Genomic DNA, 25,799 nt, shown 5'->3' on the forward strand with positions numbered 1-25,799 from the left:
CTGAATAGCACCCAGTCCAACCCTTTCTGCCGTGGGCAGGGGCAAATCCCATTAGCTCTGCTTTGAACACTGCCAGGCTTGAGGCATCCACAACCTCCTTGGACAACTTGTTCCAGTGTCTCACCACCCCCACAGTAAAAAATGTCTTCCTAATATCTAACCTCGATTTTCCTTCTTTCAATTTGTACCCGTTACTTCTTACCCTGTTCTACAGTTCCTAGAGTCCCTTTCTGGCTTCCCTGTAGTCCCTTCAGATATTGCAAGGCTGCCAAGAGGTCTCCAGACAACCTTCTCTTTTCCAGGCTGAACAGCCCAAACTTTCTCATCCTGTCTCCATAGCAGAGCTGCTCCAGTCCTCTCCTTAACTCTGTGGTCTATCTGAACCACAAGAAAATCCCAAATGTTGTGTTTCATCAACTAAGGACAATGAGTAGATGTTCAAGAGACCCTTTTGAAGTCAACTCTGCACTTTGCTACTCCAAACACAGAGTATAGAGTTTAAAAATAATTTATTACTTTTTGTTTTAAATAACTGGCATTTTCTGTATGCTGTAAAAGCACTGATTTTATGTATCTTTAAATGTTGATATAAATTGTCTACAAAATCCAAGAATATTTCTCCATAATTTTATCTATCTCCTCCATAATTTAGAAAACCAAGGATTACTCATAATTGCTGCAAGTAAGACAAGAAATGCCAAAAACAGGCCTTTAGCAAGACACTGGGAATATGGTTCTCCTGAAAAAAAAAAAGAAAAAAAAGTATATGAGAACCAAATTTTAGTTTAGACAACAACACAAAGATACAGTACATATTAAAGTGTATGCAAAGACTGAATAAATAATGCAGCACAAAGCAAGGAAATGAGATACTTCATACTTATAAAACTTCATACTTTGTAATACTTTAGACCCTGAAGTTGTGCAGAAAATAAGCACAGGCAGCTCCTCTGTCCATGCAACTCCCAGAAGAGAGCCCAAGTGCCTTGATGCCCTTCAAAGTGCCAGTCATTTAATCTACAGTCTCCCACAAAACATAATCCACCACAATTTTACACAGAGAAAATTTTAAAATTAACTGTCTTAACAATATGGCAAATTTTTATTGGCAAAGTGAAAAACAAAGTCTTCCTCCACCCTTCAAGGGCAATGACACACTCTGACAATGCTACAGTTACAGAACAATATCATAAAGCCACATATTCTCCTTTGCCTTAGCCAGCATACCTCGCTCCAAACTCCACAGGGGAGTGAAAAATAATCTCTCTCTGCCAAATTTATACTCACAAAATTTCAAGCTTGTCCAGAAGGTACTTCTAGTAATTATTTTTTTCCATTAGACTAAGTAAGAAATTAATGCATTGTCAAGGAAACAATTAAACAGACTTTTTGGACCATGCTTTCTAAAGAAGAAAATGTAATTCCCCCCCACAAAGCATTCTTTCAGACTGAACTCTTCACATCTAATTATGTTTCAAAAATTGTGGCCTTTTATGTTTTTTTGGGATCCCACATTGTTTATTATTTTACCTGTGTAAAACCGTGTCAATGGATAAAGGAGTTGTGGCCAGCACACATCATTTTGATTGCAGTCAAACTCTGCATAAATCTTCTGATATCTGCAAGAAACCTTTTGGTCAAGGCTATTCCCATTACATCTGCTGAACATAATGGGAGGTTATCAATGTTTTTCCCAAAATTACCTCGTCACTGGAGGGGGTGGCTGAGCTGGGACTTCAATGAACTGAACAGAAGCTGTGATGGGAAGAACACTGAAGGTGTTTTTGCAGCCAATCCCACACTGGAACTGCCATAAGACTGTTGAGTAACTGTAACAAAAAGCACAACTATTGCTTGAGGGCTGTAAATGGAAGTTTAGAGCCTAAACACAAGCATGAAAGGATAAAATACACAGTATTTATGAGGAGGTTGATAATCCCTGGATTTTCCACACCATACAAGGGGAGAACTTGCACAATCCGGAAATAAGGTAAAACGGAACAGAATCCCATTTATTAGATGGGGATTGACTTGGTGGAGGTGGGGGGGAAGTGTTTGCAAAGTGAAAATTCCTTGCTACAGGAAAGAATAAAGCATTTAGCACAGCCCCCAAGAGCTCTGCAATGGGGTGAACCAGAATACAGGACAATCCTGTTGTTTCCACCACGTGACTCCTGATGGGAAGCCCTGTGTATGCTGGCTACTAGCAGCATCATATGTTTTATTTATTATTTCAGTGAAGTATAAAGATTATCTGCTTTTAATCATTAATTCTTTCTTTGATTTTCATTTCAGAGGCAGAAAGGCTAACCTGGTTGTGATCAAAGAAATTTGGGTTGAAAGAATATAAAGGCATGTAAAAAATCTGAAGCGACAAAACCCACCCTTTTTGTTTGTAAATTTTAAATCGGGATATGTTAGATAAGCAAGGCTCAAAATGAAGCATTTATTTGTCAGATAGCCAGAGATACAACTCACTCTACCTGATCTGCACAGCAAGAATCTGCTGCTGGGGAATCCCTTGCACTGCTCCCACTGTAGCAAAGATTATGCGAATATTCAGGTTTGCAGGAATATCTGGACAAATGCCTTTTAAGCCTCCAGTGCTCACATTGGTATCAGAATTAGATGGATCAAGACCTGTGGAGGAGAACAGAGGTATTTAAATATAAATATTATGGAAAACATTATAATTCCATCATTAGATTACTGTTATAGCCTGGTGAAATGCTGGTAACTGTCACACAGGAGCACACTAAAAATGTTTCTCTATATAAAAAACACCTAAAAAAGTAATTTATCAATGGATAAATACCATGTCATATATGTACAGGCTGGCAGTAAAATATGCAGTATCCACAGATAAACTGAATTATGTCCTGTGTGTACACATATATGGATGGATGGATCCAGACACATGTCCCAGTAACTTCAGACATTTGAAATTACATTTTGGGTTTATTTTGAGATGCTTTATTCATTTTATGGGCATATTTAGACCATAAAGAGCAACACAAGCCTCACTTACGTATAATTTCCACCCAGTCATTTAGGTCACTGTAATTGGAATTGTCCCTCTTTCCAATGTGAGTAGCTTGTACTAATGCATTCAATTTCTCAGTTACATTTCCTCTGCAAAAAAAGAATGTAACCACACAGATGTAACAATCAACAAGAAGGATGCAGCAGGGAGAAACAATTCAGCTTATGTAACTCACCTTAAAAGGCTGCAATCTTCATTAATATCAACTTCCAGAATGCACCCAGAGTATGAGTCTACTCCAAATAAAACAGGTCTGTAAGCTGCTGATTCACATAAACCTCTGCCAGCTGTGAAATGAAAACATCTTACTTGAGCTTTCCTATTATCCACCGTTGGATCTCTAGCTTTCCATTTTGTGCAAAGCATCAAACATTAGAATGCAAACTCAACATGGTATAGTTCAAAACATATACAAGTCCATTAAATTTTCCAAGAAAGCATAAGAGGTTTTCTCACTGACCTTTGAAAGTTTGGGAAAGAAATGCAAAATCTGGCACAGATTTTTAACTAAAATATGTTTCAAAAAAATCCAAACCCCAAACAAAGCTCCAACATTTTAGTATTAACTGCAGTTGAAGTTGCAACCTCACAAGCCAGTACCTGGCTGCCAAATGTTTAGGCTTCCAAGAGGATCAGAAGCATTCATATTTGCTGCTCTCACTGGTTTTCCAGCTTGATACCCTAAACACAGAAGGTTAAATCATGAACATTGTAGAAGAATCTATAAGCATTAGCATTGTTTTAAGAGTAAATGTCATCAATCTTGAAGTAAATGACAAGACATTTCCATTACAGTGGGAATGGCCTCACTTTAAATAATCAATATCTATGCAACAAAAGCCTAAGCAATCACTGCTATTGGCAGTGCAGTAAGACAGGAAGGTAAAAGCTGGCAACATAAAGAAGTACAAAAGAAATATAAAATGTAATCACTGATAATAATCTGTACAGTACAATTTTTTTTTTTTTACTTTTAATAGGAAAAATGAAGTATTAATACCTGGATTCTCAAACAGTTCTTCTCCATTAGTACTCTTTAAACTTAGAAATTCGACTGTGAATCTCTGTGTCAGTATTTCTGGTAAAAGAAAAAGGTATGACTTTAAGTAAATTAGCAAAATGTGTGTTGTATGTAGGACACAAACTTCTGTCTTTCATTAGTGACAGAAGATTCAAGTTAATACAAATTAATGGAGATCAGCCCCATACTTTTCTTTCTAGAGTCCAAGGGAAATTATTTTTAAGAAGAATAAGTAAATAAGAGATTCTATCACAGAATTTTCATGCTGAAAAAAAAAGTATATCAAATATCATAAAAGAAATGTCATGATACCTCCATCACATAAGCTTCCGAGGAAGACAGTGACATTTACTTGCTCAATGTTCTTGTCTTTCCAAATGAATTTATAATGTTCTGCAAAAGTTACATTTTGACACAGAACCTCAGCAGTATGAAGACTTTCTGGCAGAAGAAAAAAAGAGAAAAGGTCATAATGAAAAGCATTCTAATTAGAAAGCTCTGCTACTGCAGCTGAGAAAGAACACATTAAAACCCTGGCAAAAATTCTGGAAATTACAACATTCATCTTTTTGAGAATTTATTTTACTGTTTAAATGTGCAATGGTGCAATCCCCCATGTATGCAAGACAAGGAACCTGATTTCCTGACCAGCTGTAATGAACTGGAGTAAATCAAGTACCTCCTGCTTTGCAGGAAGCCAGTTTACTTTTTCAGTGCTAGATAACATACAAGACTCCTCCTAAGAACTGCAGCAGGTAAACATCTTAGACATCAAAATAATCTATTTCATATACAATCCAGGTTAAGTAAGAAAAAATTAATTAAATGGAAGAGACATACCACTTTCAGTGATGAATTTACCCCTGTTAGTGATGGCTCTATAGACAACATTTTGCTGGATGAAGTCTGAGAATGAAAAACAAATAAAGACTTGTTTTCATATCCAAGGTGAAATCCTTGTTGTTATGAAAATTGAGTATAAAATTATTTAGAAAATTAATTTTGGTAAAGGCCCAGACTGTTTGTGTATTTTGAAGGCATAGCTAATTATCTGTGGGTCTTACAGAGGTAATACAGACTAACAAAATTAGACAATTATGGAGCATAAAACATCTTCATGCTGACATGCTAATACTCACATTATCTCAAACTCCAGAATAACTCATGAATAAGTACATACTTTTGTAATAGAGAGAGCAACAACTTCTATCTCTAAAATGCTAATGCTGCACCCTCCTGACAGAAAAAGGGCTCTGCAACAGTCTGAAAATGGGAAGTGGGAGTGATGCTGTTTAGAACCATTAGGAGTCACCAGGAACAGGTAAATGGGAAACAAAGGCCAATCCCACTATTTCTTACCTCCTAAATCTTGGGAAGTAGTGGGACACTTGCTAGAAGGTCATGAGAAACAGGAACAGAACATTTCCAAGTGCTGAACTACGGCCACCAGGTAACACAGATGTTACATTTAGCTACTGCAGCAACAGCCCTTGGGTTTGTTCTGTTCCAGCAGCTCTGAGACACATGAAACACATTCCTGCTTGGATTCCTGCAGCATACCTGCACTGCCAGTGTTTATCCTCACATCGTGGGGCAGGCCTTCCTTGTAAGACTCCAGACTGGTCAGGCACTTGACATCAAAGTTGTGGAGATATGCTACAGGAGCATTCCCAACACACTGTCCGGCCATGGATTGCTGCAGGTGGGTGACAGAAATGAGGCTTTTCTAGCCCCTTGCTTTTTATTTGAAGATTATTTGTTAGTGAAATGTCACATGTGTGCACTACAGCCACACATAACACTTTGATAAGGGAAATATCTGATGTTATCCAAAACTCGCAGTCTACAGCAAAAGAGAGGTTAACATTTTAAAAGCACAGCTTTAAAAGTAGTTTCAATGTACACTATGACTTCATCTTCATTTGTAAACTTGTATGTGTCTCCAAAATGCATTACCTTTTGGGAGGATGGGCAAGGGGATGAGGGAGGATAATGTTTACTTTTAATAATGATGTTGTGGTTTTGTTTGAGGTTTTTTGGGAAAAATACACGCCACCACTTCCCAACACCAAGTTGCTGGAATTGGATGCAAAGCCACAAGGAGTGTGATGTAGGGAGTTTCAAACAAACCAAGAGGAATCAAAAGCTCATAAACACAAAGTGGTTACCTGAGGAACAGTAAAATACTCATCTTCTTCTGTTATTATTGGATCTCCTTCTCTGTAACCAGTGAAAGGTTTCCCAGGAGAAGTTTGTAGAGGGATCTTAAATGAAGGAACTTTGGGCGTAGAACTGCAAACAAGTTTAAAAATTAAACAGTGCTTTTCTCTTCACCTCACAAAAATAATTACATTTGCTTTCATGTCCCCTGTTCTCATATAGTACCAATGACATTTCTCCATTTGCATTTAAAGTTCACACCCTAAAATCCTAATTTCAAAGTAACTTTCATTATAAAGACAGGTTATGTTTTTGGTTGCATAATGAGTGCATTGAGAAAATAAATTTTCTTAAGACTTACATAGAGCCATGATAAAAGTAGCCAAGAAATGGTGTATTGTCAAGAGAAGACTGTACACAAAGGAAGGGAAACCACTCAGGCATATACTCCATTGACTGGGAAGAGCACAGCTGATCGAAAGGGGGGTTTACATCCCCACCAAACACTCCAGTGAAACATGATTCACTGAATAACTGCTGCAAGTCTGGTGTACACTCCTGAAAGGGAAAAGAATGGTCACCTTTTAGCAAGGTAATTGTAATACTAATGGCACTATAAATGGAAACTTGCAGGTAAATCAAACAACTTTGTGGAGAGATTATATTTACTTTTAGAAATACTGGAATATCCAACCACGCCCTCTGGCCCACCTGGTCTGAAGCATTTAGTACCTCTCTCTCTCTCCCCACAGACAACAGGGCCTAGAAACTTTGAAAACATTTAATCAAAGTTTAATAAGAAATAAATACCAGATCACAGCAACACCGAACATCACAAGCGCCAGCTGTTAAGTTACAAGGACAAGAGCCCAAGGGTTTAAATGCCTGGTTTGGAATGATAGTTGCATTTTCTGTAAAAGAAATAGGAGAAGAGAAAATCAGATCCAGTGGACTGAAATCCAAATAAAAAGACCAAGCACACTGCAGTTTATTCTGTGTAGAAACCTTTTTTAAAATTCCATTCATGATTATTTAGTATGTCTCTGCTGCCCAAGTCCCATTTTTTCCATACAGAGAGGAAAAGAACAGACCAAATGCCATTTCTTCTTTAGCCCTTACCTGACACATTTCCTGAAAAGGAAGAGTTGGCAAATATTTCAGCTTGAATCAGGAGCTGTGCCAGCATCACTGAATCACGGCAAGCTAAAACCTGCAGTGTTTCCACCATGCACAGAGGTGAGGGGCAGCACTCGGTGGCGTTGGGCAAACACAGCTCCAGAGTTCTGGTCAGGCTTACAGTCACCTTGGAAGTGTCCTGGAAAAACACAAAATAAAGTTTGACAGCTCTGAAGGCTTGTATTAAATTGCTCTTGACTATACTATTCATCAGCTTCTCAGAGAGAAATTGGAATGAAGTGGAATAACAGAAGAATCAGTATTTTACATACCATACCAGGTGTTACATCCAAATTCCAATCTCCAGCTCTTTTACTTCCACTGCAATTTGCAAGCTGCAATTTTCCTGTAAAAAAATTAAAATTTTAAAGGTATTCCACTGTCATTTACAAAAGACTGGAAAATAAGAAGCACATTGAAACTCCTCTTGTGCCTTCAGGTACACCCTCAGGCCCAGCTGACAAGGAGCCAACTGAAGTCCTCTGAAATTCCTCTTTCAGTAACTATTAAAGCACTAAATTACATGCATAACCATTTCTCTAGCAATTTTTGTGTCAAAGAATATTAACAATTTAAATGTATTTACTTACATGGGGGAGGGAGTTGAAGTATTCTTACCTGTCTCTTCATCTCTAGGACTTAAAATGATAGAAAAATTAACTCCTGAAGAATTGCCAAGAAAAAATGAATTTACTCTGGGCCCTGACATATGAATAAATGAAGGCTGAAAGACTAAAAAAAAGAGAAAGAAATAAGTTGGGTTAGACTCTTACACTCTTACGACTTTAAATTGTCATAAATAGAAGGAAATTATCATGTAATGCCTTGTACAGGGTTGTATTTACATTCTTGCCAATTCCTTGAGGAGGGGGTGTAGCTTTATATCCCACAATTTACATTTGTGAAGATGCCCAGTACACAGGGAGTAAAATAACATTATAGCACAGCCCACGCAGATACTACACAGCTCAGGCAACACCATATTTAGCAGTCCTTGCCGATTTCAGCCTAGACTTTTAATCTCTTGGGGCCATGAATTGGGCCAAGGATGCCCTGCTGCCTACAATCCAGGAAATGCGAGCTCCGGCCTTCAGCATGAGGAGTTTAGGGCAAAGTGGCAAATTTAGGGCTGGGAGTTTCACTGGATTTTTCTTTCTACACTTCGCCAAGTTTGAAAGGTCCGACATTAGCAGCTCCACCCTCTCCCTCCGAGTCCCCCCTGTGCTGAGCAGCGGCAGAAACTCCCAGGCGAGCCCGTTTGGGGTCGAGCAGAGACACCCGAGCCCTCGGAACGCTCAGGGTCTCCGCCGCCTCCCCTCACGCCACCCGGGCAGAACCCTCCGGGGCCGACCGCCATCCCCACACCCCCGCCCGCCCATCGCCCCCCGGAGGCCGCTCCCGCCCTGACCCACCGGTGTCTCCGGGCGGCTGGCCGGGGCAGGGAGCCGCCCGCAGCAGCAGCAGCAGCGCCCAGAAGCTCACAGCCCCCATGGCGCTACGGCGGCCAGCCCGCCGCCATCTTGCAGCGCCGCCGCGGCGCCATGGCAACGGGAGGGCGGGAAGCGCGGCGCCTCAGGGAAGGGCGGGAAGCGTGAGGCGGCGGGGAGCGAGGGTGGCTGTGCGGCAGCTCCGCACAAACTAACAAAGATAACAGCGCTAACAAACAAGCTCTAAGCGTGTTACTGAAATAAATTAAAGTTTAGGGCTCTCAGACCCGCGGGAGGGAGTCAGCATGGCTTGGGAAGAGGGAGGTACGATAATGAACATAAATCCTGCATATTTTCATGGTCAACCAGGCTATCTGGCTGAATTTGCAAGACACAGAAGAAACTAATAAAACCAACTCCGCAATTGTGCTGAAATCAGATCCAAGTAGGTAAAAGGTAACCTGGTAGGAGACCAGTGAGCCAAGAAACCCCCAAATGAGAGAAAACAGCATTTGGACTAATTAGAATGAGAAGGGAGAGAATCATTAACCAATAGGCGTTAGAGTATAAATATGAAAAGTATGTAACTTGTAGCAAATAAACACCAATCCCTTTGTTTGCTAGAACGTATAAATAGTTAAAACAACTGATGTACACTTCACGGAGTGATTCCCATCTAAACACTGAATAAAGTAATGCTGATTTTCTAACCTTACAAAATGGTTAGAGATTTTTATTTCCTGGTTTTCAGTGACAATTCCAGCCATGTCAGTCCCTCAGCATCTTCCCTGACACCACTTGGACCTGTCCTCCCTCATCCACTGTCAGTCACATCACACCATTACCCTCAAACAACAAAACTCCAACAAAATCATGTAATTCACCCTTAAATATCAAAGCAGTATCTGACCACACTGGAAAAAGAAACAGTTTTTATTACAAAAGTTTTATACAAAGTAAATTATAAATACAGCCTTCACACAAAATGGCTTTTAGCAATGAAAAAAAGCTTGACACGTAAGTTGGCAAGCCTGGAAAAAACTGGCACTGCAGCTGTTACAGTGACAAAACCTGATGTGAATATCAAGACATGACAAATTCCTGTATACACCCTGGGAAAGAAAAAATAACTGTGTGGAAAACAATTCCTCTATTGTTTTTGGGACAACGGCAGTTATTAGCAACAGGCTAAACCACCAAATTATATAGTTCTCTTTAGAAGGGGAGATTGCTTGTTTGTTTGTTTAAATGAAACATTCAGAAGCACACAACAGACATTCCAGTCCTGCCGTAAAAGACACCAATCCAAAAGTCTTTGTTCTTGTCAAATATCAGATGGAAACCCACATATTAAAAATAAGAAGTGTGCCTGTTATCATATTACAACTATACCTTTTGTTTTCCAGTTTCAAAATAAAACCTTGAAGACTAACCAGCTAGTCTGCATTTATTGATGTTATTTTAAACAAAGGGAGACCTTTTTATTCACAAATGAAGAGATATCAAATGGAGAAAGAACTACCACAAAGACAGTACAGTCACAGGAATATGAATACATGTGAGTGCACATGCAGGGCAATTAGCACCTTTTTTTCCAAGCGGCTCACAAGCCATCTTGAAAATGTTGGCTCATTTATTTTGAAACTGATGCTGTTTCAGTCCAAAAATTGCTAGCAAATAGTCCCTGAACAACAGAGTGCTATGATTCTGATCCTATACACTAGAAATGGTCATTCTTTACATCAACATATAGAAAGAACCAAAGCTTTCTTGACTTTGAAAATAACTGGGAGGTGTGAAACTGTGCAGTGGCCAGAATACCCTCAACTTCACAGGCCGTGCCTCTTAACAGCATGTAATTTCTGGTTCCTCTTACAATTAAGAATTAGTATTTACAACAGCACAGATTACATGGTAATACAGTGATTTGTTACTTAACAGGCTGCATAGAAGACATACATTTTAAATATTTATCCCCTAAGAAACAAGTAACAGCACTGCATACAGTTGTCTTTCATACCCGATGCAAAGTGCCATCAATTTCTCAAGTAGGTTCCATTTCATGAAATTACGGGAGGAGGTAATGATGTATTTACATAATGTTGCTATGCAGCTACCTTTAATTTCTTCTTCTTTGCTTTCATGACAGGTGGCAATGATATTTTGAAAGCAGTCCTGGAAAAAAACAAGGAAAAGGAACTGTCAGATACACTGAACATACTGCCACACCCACCCTTGAAATACAAAGAATAAACACTTACTCGCAGGTACTGCAAATAGGACTGAAGTTGCAGAATACTGAAAGATCAAAGAATTGTATTTCACTAAAACACGTCATTCAAATGTAAGAAATCAGACTGCTAAATATTTATAAACTTACTTGACAAGCACACAGAGCACACATAGCCAATTTCAATGAGGTTTCGATGACAGAAGCAGGCAGCTCTGTAGTCAACATGAACAGGAGGTGGAAGGACGAGCTGTGATCTCTGCTCTTGATCAGGGAGAAAAACCCACTGCATGGATAGAGAAAAATATTTTGTGAATTGGACTGGTATTCCTGTATTACCTTGTCAGTGAAGTGAGTAATATTTCACATCTGACACAGGAAAAACACTAAAATGTTTTTTTAAATTACTTACCAACAAATATTGCAGAAGGGATGGCATATGGGGCACTTTCAAATATATACCACCCGTAATGTCACAGGCCTGCAAAGCAGAGAGAATGATCAGATTGTTGTTTTATGACATTAATGGGGCATTTAAAATATCCATGCACTGTACAAGGCCTGCATGTCAGAACTGTCAGATCCACTGAACATATTTCTACCCTCACTCTTGATTAAAGGAAAGAGAAGAGCTGAAGAACATGTTGAACTGCCTAACATAAAGTATTTATAGGTTAATATAAATGGCAAATAAGAACAGGAGATCTGTACCTGCTGTAGAAGACCTGAATCAGAGTCCAAGACACAGGCATCAATCAAAATACTCTGCAAGAGACAAAATGCATGAAAAAAATATTTAGCCAGGATCCACACGCCCCTGACAAGTTTTACTGTCATGACTTGTTTCCACTATAAATGCACTATAAATTATGCAGTCATAAGAGAAATTAACTATTGTGTTATCTTTGCACATAAATGAAAGATAATAGAAATGAAAAAAATGCCAGCTTCACCTGTTTCTGTGCTGCAAAGATCACATTCATGAAATTCATATATTGCAATGCGCTGTCTTCTGCAGCTTTTATGACCTAAATAAAACAACTCAAAATTAGCCTATGTGTATCACTGGATTTCAAGACTAAAAGAAAACTGACAGCAAAAGTTCTTACCAGAATCCTTGATTTAATTTCTTGATTGGCTAAGTATTAAAAAGAAAAAGAAATGCATCAGCACATGGTTTGTATCACCCTTTTAATTCTGTAGCATGTGACACCTCCAAATACCTTAGATATTAGATAAAGTATCTATGTGAAACTATTTACAGTCCCAGTGACAATTATCTATGGACTAATTCCTCTCAACCTCCAGTTATTCCAAGGAAATTTCAGCAACAAAAAGTCTCCCTAAGAACGTGGACTAATAATCAAGTTCTTTCACTCATTTAAACTGGGCAACTTCAAATTATCAGAATAAACCTCCACCTATTAGTGCCAATTTTGGAAATGGAGGTGTGTCAAAACATGCACATTTGTTTGTGTGTGCATGTACATTTATACCTGTTATTCAGGTTAAAATATTTATGCAGGTATTGAAAACAGGAGAAGAGGTGTTACCTTTCAGGTCTTTGCCCATCTTGTTGATATCTACATTAGCTAGCATTAAGGAATCTGGAAATAACTCCATGATCCATACAATATATTCACCACCTTGGCCAACACACATTTTAATAAGCACAAGCCACAGTTAATAGGCAAATGTTTCAGTTTTAAGTATAAAAAACCAAGAATAGTAAAATTTAGTATTATAAGTCTTAAGAACACATAAAGGCTTTGAAAATTCTGTGATCAAAAGGATACAACAAAGTGCTTTAGCAAGTGATCCTGCCAACAGGGTTTCTGTTCGCTCGCCCTTCATGTCAGCTGCAATACAAGAAAAGTTGCAGAAGTTACATTTATATATAAAAACAGCTACTGAACCTGACAATACAAAATACTACACATTTTTATCTTTGGCAAATAATACTAATGCTGAGGCTTGAAGTGTCAAACATAATAAACTCATCAATTTTAAGCATATTAAAATTCATATGATGAAAATAGAGGACATTTCTACAAGTCCTTGACAGTCCAGGTGTTTTGCAATTCTGCGTATTAAGCTTAGAATTTTCTTCTCCTTACTCTTTGTCATGAGGTCTTTAATCTCTTCTGCAATTGCATCATCTATTGCTGTTAATAATTCATATTTCCCATCCTTGCTGCCAGAGCAATTAGATTCCATGGAAGGGCCTCCCTCTCCAAAGGGATCTGCAGCAGCCCAACGCTTCCCAGGGTACAGGAAACGGCTGAAACAGGAAAAACAAAGTATTCACGTTTTGTCTTTAACCCTGTAAGAAAAAATGCTATAAATGAATCAGCTGTAGATAGCAATAGTCTGGAGTTTAATATCCCCTAAACAGGGACCTTCTACTGCTTGCATTGTTCTGCTCCACAAATATGCATTCTCTCTCTCTGTGTTTTTAAGTCTGTTTAAACCTCCCTGCTGTCTTATAAGCCTTTTGGTTGCTTTGCAAGGCCCTAAGATTATTTTCCTTACTGTTTTAGCTGAATTCTTTTTTAAGACAACGACGTATTACACGCGTCTAACTTGGCTTCCTGCAATCAAACAAGAAAACCAAGAGATATTTACAGGAAATTAGAAATCTTTACACTGTTCAGGAGCAGCTCTACCTTTCTTGCGTGTGACTTGCTATGACAGCGAGTTTGTTGGTGCGATTCATGAGTAGGTGAGAGTTTCCCAGCACCATCACGGCATCGATGCATTTTGATAGGGTGAACTGCTGGAAAAAAGAACAGAGCAGATGTAGCACAGTTACATTTACAGAGAAGCAATTCAGGAGAAATCTGAAATGACAGCAGTTAAAAAAAAACTTGAAGATGCAGAAACAGCTTTCGCTGTTAAAAAAGCTCTAATGAATACAGAATGCTCGGTAGCTATTTCAAAAGGTATTATGATACCCATTATAGCTGCTTTAGCAGACAACATTAGCACAGTTCAGAAGTCAAAGAAAATGGTACAATTTTCCTCAGAAATGGCCATCGGCAGTCCCAGCACCCAGAGTACCTCAGCCTCTCCCAGCGCTCTCTTTCCCCACCAGATCGGGTTGGTGTCGAGGACGACCACCAGCAGGCTCAGCTCGTCATCTGCAAAGGGACCACACAGCAGACTCACTCCGGGCCCGAGCAGAGGCGCGACAAAGCCCCGGAGCTCCTCTCACAGCCTCTGCTTCTCCACGGAGCCCGAGCCCCGCGGCACCCCGCCGGGCACCCCAGCCCAGCTCACCCCGGCCCCATTCACCCCAGCCCCGCTCACCCCAGCCCCGCTCACCCCAGCCCCGCTCACCCCAGCCCCGCTCACCCCAGCCCCGCTCACCCCAGCCCCGCTCACCCCAGCCCCGCTCACCCCAGCCCCGCTCACCCGCGCTCATCGCGCCGCCCGGGGAGCAGCAGCTCCGGCGCTCGCAGATGACGCCCCGGCCCGGCGCTCGTCATCCGGCACGCCCCGGCTGTCCCCACGCCCCGGCGCGGCGGGCGGAGCGGAGCGGAGAGGAGCGGGATGAGCACGGAGGGTAACGGGGGGCGGCGATGGGCACGGATGGTAACGGGGGCGCGGGGCAGCCCCGGGAGGGACCGTGCCGGTTCGGGTCTGACGCTCCCCGTTGCCTTTCAGACTTGATCGAGACGTTCAGGGCGCAGCTGAGGGACGACCCCGATGTCGCCTCGGCCGTGGCCGCCATCCGCGCTCTGCTGGGCTTCCTCAAGCAGGACCGAGGTGGGTGTGGATGTCCCCGCAGCTGCCGGCGGAGCGGGGATCCCACGGAGCCCCGGGTGTCCCCAGGGCCAGGCCGTGACCACGCGTCTGTGCCTCTCCGCAGGAGAGACCATCCAGGGCCTGCGGAACAGCCTGCGGGACGCCATCGACACCTTGTCCCGGGTGGACTCCTCGGTGGCCGTGTCCTCCGGCGGGGAGCTCTTCCTGCGCTTCATCAGCCTCACCTCGCTGGAGTACTCGGTAAGCGCTGCCCCGCTCTGCCCTGCTGCTGCGGGACTCTCCAGCCGCTCAGCGGGCCTCCCGGTCTGTTCCAGGACTACTCCAAGTGCAAAGAAATCATGATCGAGCGCGGGGAGATCTTCCTGAGGAAAGTCTCTCTCTCGAGGAATAAAATCGCCAAGCTGTGTCACCCTTTCATCAGAGATGGTGCTGTGAGTAGGCCGGGGCGGGGTCACTCCTGTTGGATTTTGCTGCTTCTTGCAGGGAGGGAAGAACAGGAGGGGAGAGGAGTCTGATGGTGGCTTCTGCACTACGTTGTTCTGCACAACAAACCATGACTCTACTAACAAAAGTAAAGGTTTCCCAAGGCTCAGCGAAAGTAATGTGTGAATTTGTTTTGTTCTGGCAGCGAATTCTGACACATGCCTACTCCAGGGTGGTCCTCAGGGTGCTGGAAGCAGCAGTGGAGGCCAAGAAGCGATTCAGTGTTTATGTTACTGAATCACAGCCAGATCAAGCAGGGCAAGTACTCATTAATTTGGTTTTTATCTTGGTTAACAGGGTAGGTCACAGCTACCATCCACCTAGTCCTGCCATAAGAAAATCTGCTAGGCTTGGTTGGAGCATTTTAAACGGCAAGTAGCACTAATAGCATGTTGTTCTGGACAGGTTTAAAAAAAAACCTAAACAATATTGGTAATCAACTTCCCATATTAAATATTCTAATTAGCGTTATCTAGATTTTCCTTAAAGGTTTACAGACTTGCAGTCAGTACCAGCCAACCTACTTTTCCCTTGGCAGATGGGAGACAATAGATTTATCAGTCTCTTTAAGAAGTAGGCTAAAATAATCAGTATTATCCTAATCAAAGCAAAGTAAAATATACAGCTAACAATGTCATTTGAAGATGACAAATAAAGTCATTACTTCAGAGCAGATATTGTTGCGTAAGTGAAGGAGCAAACCCTGCACACTGGGTAATACACATCACTAAAACCTCACAACTCCAACAATTCCTTCCATTTCTATACAAGAACTAATTTTCTGTTTTACCAGCAGAATGGGGGCAGTCATAGGTTTCAGTCTTTCAGACAATATTTTCCTATCATTGTCTTTAAGGAAAAGATTTTTGAGGTCTAAACATTTTCTTTAATAGGCAAAAAATGGCAAATGCCCTGAGGAAGCTGAACATTCCTGTGACTGTGATTCTGGATGCTGCTGTTGGGTAAGTCTGATAATAAATTTTAAATTTTTTATCACAATTTTATTTTGAAAGTAAGACAAAATAAACTGACATGTAACCAGCTTGTTCAGACTCCAGAGGTTATTACTTGGTTTGTCATAGTCAAACAGGATAAACGAGTTACACCTTTAGGTGCTCAATTAGGAGAATTTGTAGTGTCAGCTACAACACAAGCATTTGATTTTGCATGCTAGAATGAAAGAAAGAATCAGACCAAAAACCTTTTACAGATCTGTAAAGAGCTGAGGTGCTACACAAAGAGGCTATTTTTTTCTTAATTTGCCTAAGTGTTACCATTTTGTGGCTTCTTAAGGTATTTGCTAAATTACCACTGCTTAGTACAAGTCCAAAACATGAGAAAAGAAACAATTATAATAAACCTGCACATCAATAAGTTCAAAATGCCCAAGACTGCCTCCAAGACACCTTGAATCTAGGGAAGCTGCTGGCTTGACTGGACAAGTCTACAAGTTCTCCTTAGCATATTCAATCTATTCAAATTATTCCGTTGATGGTTTTCTTTAGATCTGTGTTTTCAGTTAACAAAACCCACTGGAGGGATGTCAGGAAAGGGGGACTGGATGAGGAGGATCCTGTGAATTTGGCCAAGGTTATCATGGTGCAGTTTCACTTCTCTGTGCAGGATCCTATCACAAGCATCCATATTCTGTAAATGAGTGTCATTCCCAGTCAGAGTTCAGCTTCTAACATTTACACAGATGCCAGGGTCAGCTATGGCTGGGGAAGATATAGCTACTTAATATTCCTGCAGGGAAGCAGATGAAATCTCACCCCAAGGATGTGTAACACCATGTGGACTTACAAGAGGTAGATCAAACTAGTGCAGAAAATTGAAAGGTGGTTTGAATTACTAATTTCTGTTCTGTTCAGCAAGTTGTCCTATTACCCAGTAAGCCTTGGAATTTTTCCCCTCCTTTTAACAGCTACATTATGGAGAAGGTGGACCTGGTGCTAGTTGGTGCTGAAGGTGTAGTTGAAAGTGGAGGCATTATCAACAAGGTAATTGGGAGTTTCTTACATCATTCTGTAAACTGTGGACTTTTAAAGTTTGGTTTCTTTGAAGTGTTCAAGGCTTTTGAAAAGTCTCTTCCATTTGGATGTTATCCAGCAAATGTCTGTTAATTGTTGGCAATTGGGCAATATTGTCACGCAAGCACCGAGTCTGCAACGTTGTTTTCCATCTGTCTCCACAGATTGGCAGCAATCAAATTGCTGTGTGTGCCAAAGCCCAGAATAAGCCATTTTATGTGGTAGCAGAAAGTTTCAAGTTTGTAAGACTTTTCCCTCTAAATCAACAGGACGTCCCCGACAGGTTTAAGGTAAGAGAAATTCAACTTCCATCTTACCCAGCTAAGGTGCACACTGAGGTGTCTGTGAAAAACTGTCTTCTAAGCATCTCTGTTTATCTGGATCTCTGCGCTGTGGCTTATTATGGAGTTGCTCCATGCTACAGTCAGGCACCAAACAGCCATAATTTGTCTTGATACTAATACTGTTCCTCAAGCAGTTCCTTTGGGGCACAGGAGCAGCTGAGGGTAAGAAACAGTTAAACCAATAAACTCCAGAACTTCAAAGTGTACTTTTTACACAAGATAAAACAGCTGAGACCAAGGTGTCACCAGTCTATGCACTGGACATCCTTCAGTTTTACCAAGACATCTGCTTGAGGTTGCAGCACTGCTCTTGCCCAAAAGAGGATTTAACTTGCAGTTGTGTAATAACTAACAGTGTCTGTTTCCTTCCAGTACAAAGCAGACACTCTGAAAACAGGTCAGAATCTAACAGAGGAGCACCCCTGGATTGACTACACCTCCCCATCACTGATCACATTGCTGTTTACAGACCTCGGTGTGTTGACTCCATCAGCTGTCAGTGACGAACTCATTAAACTCTACCTGTAACTCAGAGACTCCCTGCACAGGATGAATCATCTTCAGTGCCTATCAGGGTTGTAAGAACTTGGAAGATGATACATGAACATGGCAAGGAAACAACATTATAAGGATTAACATAATTATGGACCACTATTGAAAAAATTCCGAAAGTTATTACAGCTTCTAAAGGCCGCAACTAAATTATTTTAAAGAGGGGTGGAGTATTTTGATACTGTAAAATAAAATACCTTATGGTGTATCCAGACTCATTCTGAGGTGTGCTGTTACTGATCTCTGGTATGTACTTGAAAAAACCAGACTTAAAACTTGCACGAGGCTGCTGGTGAAACCTGCAGCTTCTGCCACACCAGAATGGTGCTTTCAGCTTTGTTCTCAACAACTGCAGGCTCCATGTCTTTATGGCTGCCAGGTCTCTCTATGAAGAAATTAGATCAGTTGTGTTCTCTGTATCATTTTTAAAAAAGAAATAGTTTTATTGAAATTAGCAGTGTTTTAATGTAAAAATGTGGTTAGAGTAACTGTCAGCCTTCAGACTCTGTATCATCAATAGCTTCTGCTATGAGCCTTTGGCTGCCTGTTAGTTTTTTCTCAAACTCTTCTTCACTAATTTTTCCCTTTTTTAATCTTTTCAAGAGTCTTGTGTCGTTCAGCAACTCTTCCATATCCTCATCTTCAATATCAGAGCCCTGTTGGAAGTTGAAAACAACAAATTAAACCCAACACCAAAAGGTTTTCATTCTATACAGCTGAACACATAGAAGATTACAAGTCAGAGTTTGCCAGGAATATCAAAGTAGGAAATAATACTCAATTCCTACCCAGGAAACTGTAACTCTCAGCTACACTTGCTGAAAATTGACAAAAGCACCCTCAGGCCATACTTCTGCGTATTTGAGAATTAAAAATCCTATTACTGACCAGCATCAGCACTAAGAAGTTGTTTTAGTGTTTGGCTTTAAAAATCTGTAATTTTTTTAAGCTTTGCTTGTCAAAGTCCTGAAAAGGTATTTTGCAGCTATCAGTTCCACCACACTAAAATCCCAGGGCTCTCTGCCAAGGACTACAGTAATCACTTGCATTTTAAGGGAATGGACACAGTTACCTCTTCACGTTTCCTTTTAGCTGTTACTTTCTTTTTCTTCTCTCTCTTGGCTTTCTGCTTTGACCATGCTTTGTTCTTTATGAATTTCTTTTTCCCTTCATTTTCCTCTCTTTCTTTTTTTTGTTCTTCTAATTTCTTTTGTCTCTGCTTTTCTCTATTTTTATCCTTGAATGAAATGGAGTCTGTATTAACAGTGACTGGAGTAAAATCTGGAAAAGATTTTCCTCTTAGTTCAGGCATCTTTGGCATTTTTAACAATGCAAAACCTCTGGCAAGACTGGCAAAATCCAGATCTGTTGAAATAAAGGTTATTAAGTCAGTTTCCTGGTGGATAAAAAATTAGTTTAAATGAGAAAGAAAAAAAGCTAACATTACTATAGTGTATTGTTTGCATTCTATACCTTAATATCAGCAACAATACTAAGTCACTTTTATTTATGGTTATATCAGTTTGGTCGAGCTCCATAATTTAATATTTTGTCTTGAAACAAGTTGCTTGAAAAAAAATACGAGTTTTTTCAAAATCTGATGGCTGCAGCAAGTGAATTTGAGATCACAAACTGGTATCTGAAGCTTGTGAACAACACCACTATGCTTTTGTTATCTGAAAAAGCAGTAAGAGGTATCAGCCCTGCTGGGAATTACCTTTTATCCGGAAGATGAGATTACATTCGTGCTTGGCATAAGCCTGGACATAAGACACAAAGGCTTTCATCCCTTTCTCAAACACTGCCCTGTCAGCCAGGGCCATAGACTTCAGCTTGGGAAGAAGATCCAACACATTTGTCTGCGGTTTCATTTCCTGCATGGGACACTGGGAACCAGAAAATAAACAACAAAACCAAAGGAAAAGTTCAACCAAATGATGTGAAATGCACTGTGAAAACCCAAACACACACTTCTTGCCCAGTTAATCCTCAGTCAGCTTTGAGCCCCTTTCCTTTTGGTCACTCCAACACAAGAGTTAACCATCAGCCCCACACAGTAGCTGTCCTGGTCCAGCAGAAGTTTACTCACCTTTTGGTTGATTGAGAGAAAGTTAACGTAGGATTCTTCCATAGGAAGCAAAAACACAAGTGCACTGCCCACGTTGCCGATCCGCGCTGTCCGACCACAGCGATGCACAAAGGCACTGAAACAACCCAACCCAGAGAGAGCTCAGCCTGATTTGGAGGCATTTGGCAGCAAAAGGGCAAATCTTGTGGGATGAAAAATACAGTGTGGTAGGTGCTTTTGAACTAAACTTTTGAATTCCTGTTAACAGGAATTAGTAAAGTGTAACACAAGACTTGTGACAGTCCCACTCAGTTGTTAGGCTAAAGCAAGGGGTGTCTGCTTTGGGGGTGATGTTTAAGCAAGTTTGTAGGAAGAATTAGGACAGCAGAAGTTAAAATACATGGAAAAGCTCCTTTCCTGTGAGCTTTCAATGTACCATTCATTAAAGAGCTCTGTCCCTGCTCTCATCTCTGCTCCCCTTCACCCCAGTGTCACCTCTCACTCTTTCTCTGATGTTCTCACACAAAGCCTTACCCCAGAGTCACCTCTTCACACAGATGGAAGCAACAATCACCCACCTCACACACACACAACAAAAAGTCATTTCAATTCACAGCAGTGACAACAAAAACTGCACTGTCTCAGCCTCCCTTGCTCCTGCATTATTTTGTGTGTTCTCTCAGATTAACTTCCAGGAAGTGATTAAATGTGTTTTATGCGGTTTTGTGTTCCTAATTTATACCAGAACAGCACAGTAACAAGATCACACAGAAAGAAAAGGTTCTCAGGATGTGTTGTTGTACCTGGCACTGCTGGGTGGGTCGTACTGCAACACCCAGTGCACTTCTGGAATGTCAATGCCACGGGCCATCACATCTGTGCACACCAAAATGCCCCTAGAAAGAAGAAAAAGTGTATTTTCATTAACCTGTCATTTGAGGAGAGCCAGCCTTCCCACAGCTGTGTGTTTTGCATCTTCACTAGAGAGTGAAAAACAAAACATTTTAAGACATCTGGGTTTTTTTAAGACATAAAATATAAGGTAATGGCAGCTTCCACCAATTAAATTCTACATAACATTATGAAAATTATTGTGGTTTATATTACATTTCTAAGACAAATCAATTCCCTATTAAAAACTCAAATTTTAAATCACCACTGCATCCACCACAGCTGAATGTATTATAATAAATGTTTAAATAAAAGACTTAATAGAGTGACAATTTTAGCATGGCAAAACTGCCATGCTGTTCTTTTAAACAGCTGTTCTTACAATCTGCTGGTAATTATTTTTCTCATAATATAAAAAGCTAAAACTCAGGTCCCATGCAATAAAAAATAAAAGACAGTTAATGAGGCAAGAGTTTCTTAAAAACATCCTGCAAAGCTGCCAAAGAACATTTCCCTGTGGGTAGGTTACAGCACTGTGTTGCCATATTCTTGTTCCTACACTAATAAAGTAATATCGTGGGTTTCCACTCTGGTTACTAATCAGGAAAAGGTTATTTTTGCAACCAATTCATTTAAACATCAGGGCTAATGTGTGGCTTAGCATGTGACAGTGCAGGGTGCCCACCTCCTCTGCTGCCAGATGAATTATGTGAAGTAGGCTGGAGATGCTCCAGTCACATTTTCACTCTGTTTGTGGTCCTTCTTTGGTTACCTCAGCACAATCTGTGATATTATCAATACACTCAGAACCAGCCTGTAGCATCTTTCACCTGAGCCATCCTTCCACACTTAAGTAGCAGAAGAACAGTCAGCAAAAATCACCTCCACCTCAATATTTTAACATCTGGCTGGTTTAGCCATTCTCATGTTCTCACCCGGGGAGCTTCCGAAACTCGGTGAAAATCTTGTTACGTTTGTGCTTCATTTTCCCATGAATGCTCATTATTTTCACTTGTTTAATTAAAGACTCCAAGGCCTTCCCATAGTATTCCACACAGGCACATGTGCTGTTGTGATAAAGACAGGCATAAAAGCAACAAGTTAGGCTGCATTTTTAATCTGGTTTAGACAGTCAAGCTAAAGTTTCCAGGATCTTTCAAAAATACACACCATTGACTATTTTTTTTTTTAAACATGCACATAGTTTTTATCATTAACATTTAATCATCTATAATTTCTTACTTAAAAATGCATATAAAAGTTTTATTTTGTTTAATAACACAGTCCTGACAAGAAGAAATTATTAATCTCTTTTTAGGAGCCATATTCTAAAAAACAGCTCTTAAAATTAATCACTTTGAAAATAGTTGTGTCCTTCGCAACACAGGGCACAGTTTTGGAATTTAAGGAATAAAACAGCAAACTGTTCTCACAATGAAACACAAACAGAATTACCTGAAAAAGACCAGATGTTTTTCCTGTTTGTGCTGCCGAAGAAAATGCACCAACTGATTAAATTTTTCATCTGCCTTGCAGATCTAAACAACACAAAAGAAAAGAGAGAGGTAAGAAAATGGACTTCTAGATCCTCTGCTAAGGGGATTCTAAGTGGCCAACACTTAAAAACTTATTGATAGAACCAGGAAAAAAAGGAGAGGGAACAAGAAGCTCTCTCAGAGCCCAGGTTCACACCATGTAATAGTTCTCCAGGCGTGTTGGGGTTTTCTGGGTGTTGCTTGCTGCCACTCCCTTCTCCTTGACCGAGATGCGGACAGGATTCCGCAGCCCTGCTCTCACCAGGTTCTCCACCTCCTGAGTCTGAGTAGCTGAGAACAGACCTGTCCTTCTCTGCTTGGGCAAAAAGTCCAGAATGGTGTTTAGGCTGCAAAAAAGCACATGGAAAATGTAATTGTCCCAAGGATTCCGTCAGGAGGAGATTTAATCGCTGGAAGTAGCAGTTTACAAGCAACATAGGTTTTGTTATCTCATGTCAAACTTCTATTGAAATAATTATCTTAACTTGGAGAGAAAGAGAAAATAGAGGTCAAAGCCTATTTGTTAGAGTGTTCTAAGCCACTCTGGTGTGTAAATAATGATATTTAACCAAGCATTAATAGAGATATGCTAATATACATCTCAACAAAGAAAACTTTGTACTCATCAAGGCTCCACATTTCCTGATTCTCTTCCCCCTTAGCAACCACTTTGTGTAGTTACAGAGCAAAGAGACATGAAAGAACAAAAGAAAACAAATCTAACTTTGTAGGACATTGCAGGCCACACTCATTCACATCCATCATACACAAACTCATTTAAAACTGCAGAAGAACCACTAGAATTTATTATTTCAATACCTTGCTTCAAAGCCCATATCTAGAAGTCTGTCTGCCTCATCTAATACCAGCACATCCAGAGCCTTCACACAGCTTGCAAGATCCAATCCATCTGCTTTTCTCCTGAACAGATCCTCCAGGCGACCCGGGGTGGCCACGATGATGTTCCCACTGTTAAACACAAACACAGCAATTCCCTAACTACAAGGTGAGGAATTTGGGAGAGCTGCTAATATTGTGATTACAGCATGAGCATGCCCTGCATCCTTCAATAAAACAACTTCATTTTGTCCCTTCTAACTGCATCCATATTACAGTGCCTTTCAGACACTATGGGATGGGGGAAAAGCACCCAGGTGAAAGCACATCTCTTGTAGCAATAAAAGTTTAAAACATAATCAGCAAGTATGGAAAGCAGCTATCAGCTGTAGGAAATATTTGGTACCTCCATGCAAAAGGCACTGACAAATATGAGTCCTTCAAAATTTCATCATCAGTATCAACACAACACCAAACAATTTCAGGAAATCAATGAGCAGGGAGAAGTGAAATATTCAGTGAAGACAGTTTTCAGCTGTTCTTTACTTAAACAGCAGGTAAATGGTGCTGATGTCACAGAAAAGCCTTTCCTCAGGCTGCACCTCACTCCAGGAACAGACCCCACAATTTCCCAGCACATCCCAACAGATTCTTGCAGCACCATCCCATTCCAGCACCAGCAGGAACAAAGCTCTGGTCTGAAAACCCTGACAAGGAGAAAATCACAGCTCTGAGACACTGTTAAAAATTACTGATTAACAAACAACTCACCCATGCTCCTTAAACTTTTCAACATCTTCCATGGGGTTCCTACCACCAATTAAAAGAATCTGACTGAAACAATAAAACAGAAAGATTTGGGTCATCTTTAAGTTTTGCTGGTTCCTGAGTGACAGAAGGAACTCTGGTCATGGAAATCATGGAGTTCACTCACCTAAACATGGGGAAGTGCTTTGTGAAATGTGACAGAACCTCATCAATCTGAATGGCCAATTCCCTCGTTGGTGTGATAATTATAGCTCCAACCTGCACACAAAAACCAGGAATTTGTGAGGGAAAAAAATAAATATTTGAGCAGAATTCTCCCTTACAAGCTAAGTGAACATGAGCCATAATTCTGAGCCTGGTTTTAGACAAAGTATTTCCACAGAAATATAATGAAGTATAAAAACCATCAAAAAATGTCTATGAAAGATTTTATACCAATGTGCAAAATCTCTCTGCTCAAAGACCAGTATCTAATAACAACATTTAACAGCAAATGACAGTGAAGTTCTCTGCACACTAAAATATATTTAAGGTCCATAGATGCTAAAAAGCATTCAAAGCCTCACTTGCAGTACATCAGTGTATTCCATATTTTGGGACATTTTTCCAACAGCTCAGAACCCTGTTTTGATCATGTCAAAGAAGAAGCTGTATATCAGTGCTATGAAAACACCCCAATTTTATTTCCAAGTTTTAAACAGTTTATTGTTACTGTTACACTAAAGAGGTGAGCACACCATCACTGTGTGTGTATGCAATTTTCCTTATGAATATTTTTCTTGAAGCCCTCATATCTAACTAGCACATCATAAAAATATACTCAGAACTGAATAATTTAATCTCACCTGCATTTTCTTTAACTTTTCTTCCCGTCTAAGAAGAATTTCCAGTATGGGAATCACAAATGCCAAGGTTTTCCCACTGCCTGTGACCTGTGAGAGTGGAAACAGCGTCAGCCCTCCCTCAGCTCCAGAGACAAAGCAGGAAAACAACGAGCTGGAGCGAGAAAAAGCACTCACCGCTTCCGCAGCAACATCTTTGTTACTCATGAAGAGCGGGATGGTCGCAGACTGAAAAAAGAGAAGCAGCACGTGAATCGGTGGTAAATCTCAGTGAGGTGAAACTCCTGCAAGACATCAGAGCTCGCTGTGAACATCACCCGAGCAGAGGCGGAGGGAAAGCCAAGGATGAGGCGAGGATGAGGACCCGCTGAGGGCTGCGATGTGACACCGGGCCGGAGCTTTGCCACACCCGCGCCCTCCTTCCTCAGCCCGGCCTCCCCTTCCCCGGGAGCGCCGCGGGGCTGCCCACCTGCACGGGGGTCATCTGGTGGAAGCGGAGCTCCCGCAGCGCCCGCAGCACGCCCGGGCTGAGCGGCACGGGCAGCGAGCTCCAGCCGCCCTCAGTCACCGCCTCCATCTTGTGCCGCCGCCGCGCCCGCGCCGTGCGGAAACACACAGCGCGGC

General features: G+C 40.9%; 4 protein-coding genes across 6 annotated transcripts; 1 reads left to right on the top strand and 3 right to left on the bottom strand.

The window, feature by feature from the left end:
• Positions 1-492: 492 nt before the first annotated feature.
• TCTN2 (tectonic family member 2) lies at positions 493-8,958 on the bottom strand. Its single transcript, XM_085075406.1, has 18 exons — positions 8,813-8,958; positions 8,019-8,132; positions 7,673-7,746; positions 7,344-7,539; positions 7,035-7,135; positions 6,586-6,782; positions 6,233-6,356; positions 5,625-5,760; positions 4,905-4,970; positions 4,377-4,505; positions 4,044-4,121; positions 3,644-3,724; positions 3,219-3,330; positions 3,029-3,132; positions 2,484-2,640; positions 1,704-1,829; positions 1,531-1,619; positions 493-739 (listed from the first exon to the last, which is right to left on the bottom strand). The coding sequence occupies exons 1-18, from the start codon at positions 8,889-8,891 to the stop codon at positions 633-635; spliced, it is 2,070 nt and encodes a 689-aa protein (XP_084931532.1). The 5' UTR covers positions 8,892-8,958; the 3' UTR covers positions 493-632.
• Positions 8,959-9,744: 786 nt separating this feature from the next.
• Positions 9,745-14,571, bottom strand: GTF2H3 (general transcription factor IIH subunit 3). Of its 2 annotated transcripts, none has more exons than XM_085075424.1 (13): positions 14,472-14,571; positions 14,118-14,197; positions 13,724-13,830; positions 13,175-13,338; positions 12,854-12,916; positions 12,611-12,640; positions 12,167-12,195; positions 12,011-12,085; positions 11,769-11,822; positions 11,470-11,538; positions 11,208-11,343; positions 11,089-11,125; positions 9,745-11,002 (listed from the first exon to the last, which is right to left on the bottom strand). In XM_085075424.1, the coding sequence occupies exons 1-13, from the start codon at positions 14,479-14,481 to the stop codon at positions 10,933-10,935; spliced, it is 924 nt and encodes a 307-aa protein (XP_084931550.1). In that variant the 5' UTR covers positions 14,482-14,571; the 3' UTR covers positions 9,745-10,932. The 2 variants fall into 2 exon arrangements, with proteins under 2 accessions (XP_084931550.1, XP_084931549.1); XM_085075423.1 differs by having other exon boundaries at positions 13,724-13,833.
• On the top strand, positions 14,501-18,448 carry EIF2B1 (eukaryotic translation initiation factor 2B subunit alpha). 2 transcript variants are annotated; one of them, XM_085075426.1, is made up of 9 exons: positions 14,501-14,622; positions 14,724-14,825; positions 14,929-15,065; positions 15,140-15,256; positions 15,454-15,566; positions 16,202-16,270; positions 17,233-17,308; positions 17,503-17,628; positions 18,038-18,448. In XM_085075426.1, the coding sequence occupies exons 1-9, from the start codon at positions 14,610-14,612 to the stop codon at positions 18,071-18,073; spliced, it is 789 nt and encodes a 262-aa protein (XP_084931552.1). In that variant the 5' UTR covers positions 14,501-14,609; the 3' UTR covers positions 18,074-18,448. The 2 variants fall into 2 exon arrangements, with proteins under 2 accessions (XP_084931552.1, XP_084931551.1); XM_085075425.1 differs by having other exon boundaries at positions 18,055-18,448.
• A 207-nt stretch (positions 18,449-18,655) lies between these two features.
• DDX55 (DEAD-box helicase 55) lies at positions 18,656-25,787 on the bottom strand. The gene is made up of 14 exons (XM_085075414.1): positions 25,645-25,787; positions 25,353-25,403; positions 25,179-25,265; positions 24,500-24,591; positions 24,337-24,399; positions 23,548-23,697; positions 22,886-23,075; positions 22,649-22,731; positions 22,129-22,260; positions 21,106-21,198; positions 20,324-20,438; positions 19,952-20,120; positions 19,307-19,599; positions 18,656-18,890 (listed from the first exon to the last, which is right to left on the bottom strand). The coding sequence occupies exons 1-14, from the start codon at positions 25,750-25,752 to the stop codon at positions 18,726-18,728; spliced, it is 1,791 nt and encodes a 596-aa protein (XP_084931540.1). The 5' UTR covers positions 25,753-25,787; the 3' UTR covers positions 18,656-18,725.
• Between the last annotated feature and the right edge of the window lie 12 nt (positions 25,788-25,799).

Source organism: Lichenostomus cassidix, chromosome 15 (genome assembly GCF_008360975.1).
Source record: "Lichenostomus cassidix isolate B80296 chromosome 15, HeHo_3.0, whole genome shotgun sequence".
In the NCBI taxonomy this organism is placed as follows: domain Eukaryota; kingdom Metazoa; phylum Chordata; class Aves; order Passeriformes; family Meliphagidae; genus Lichenostomus; species Lichenostomus cassidix.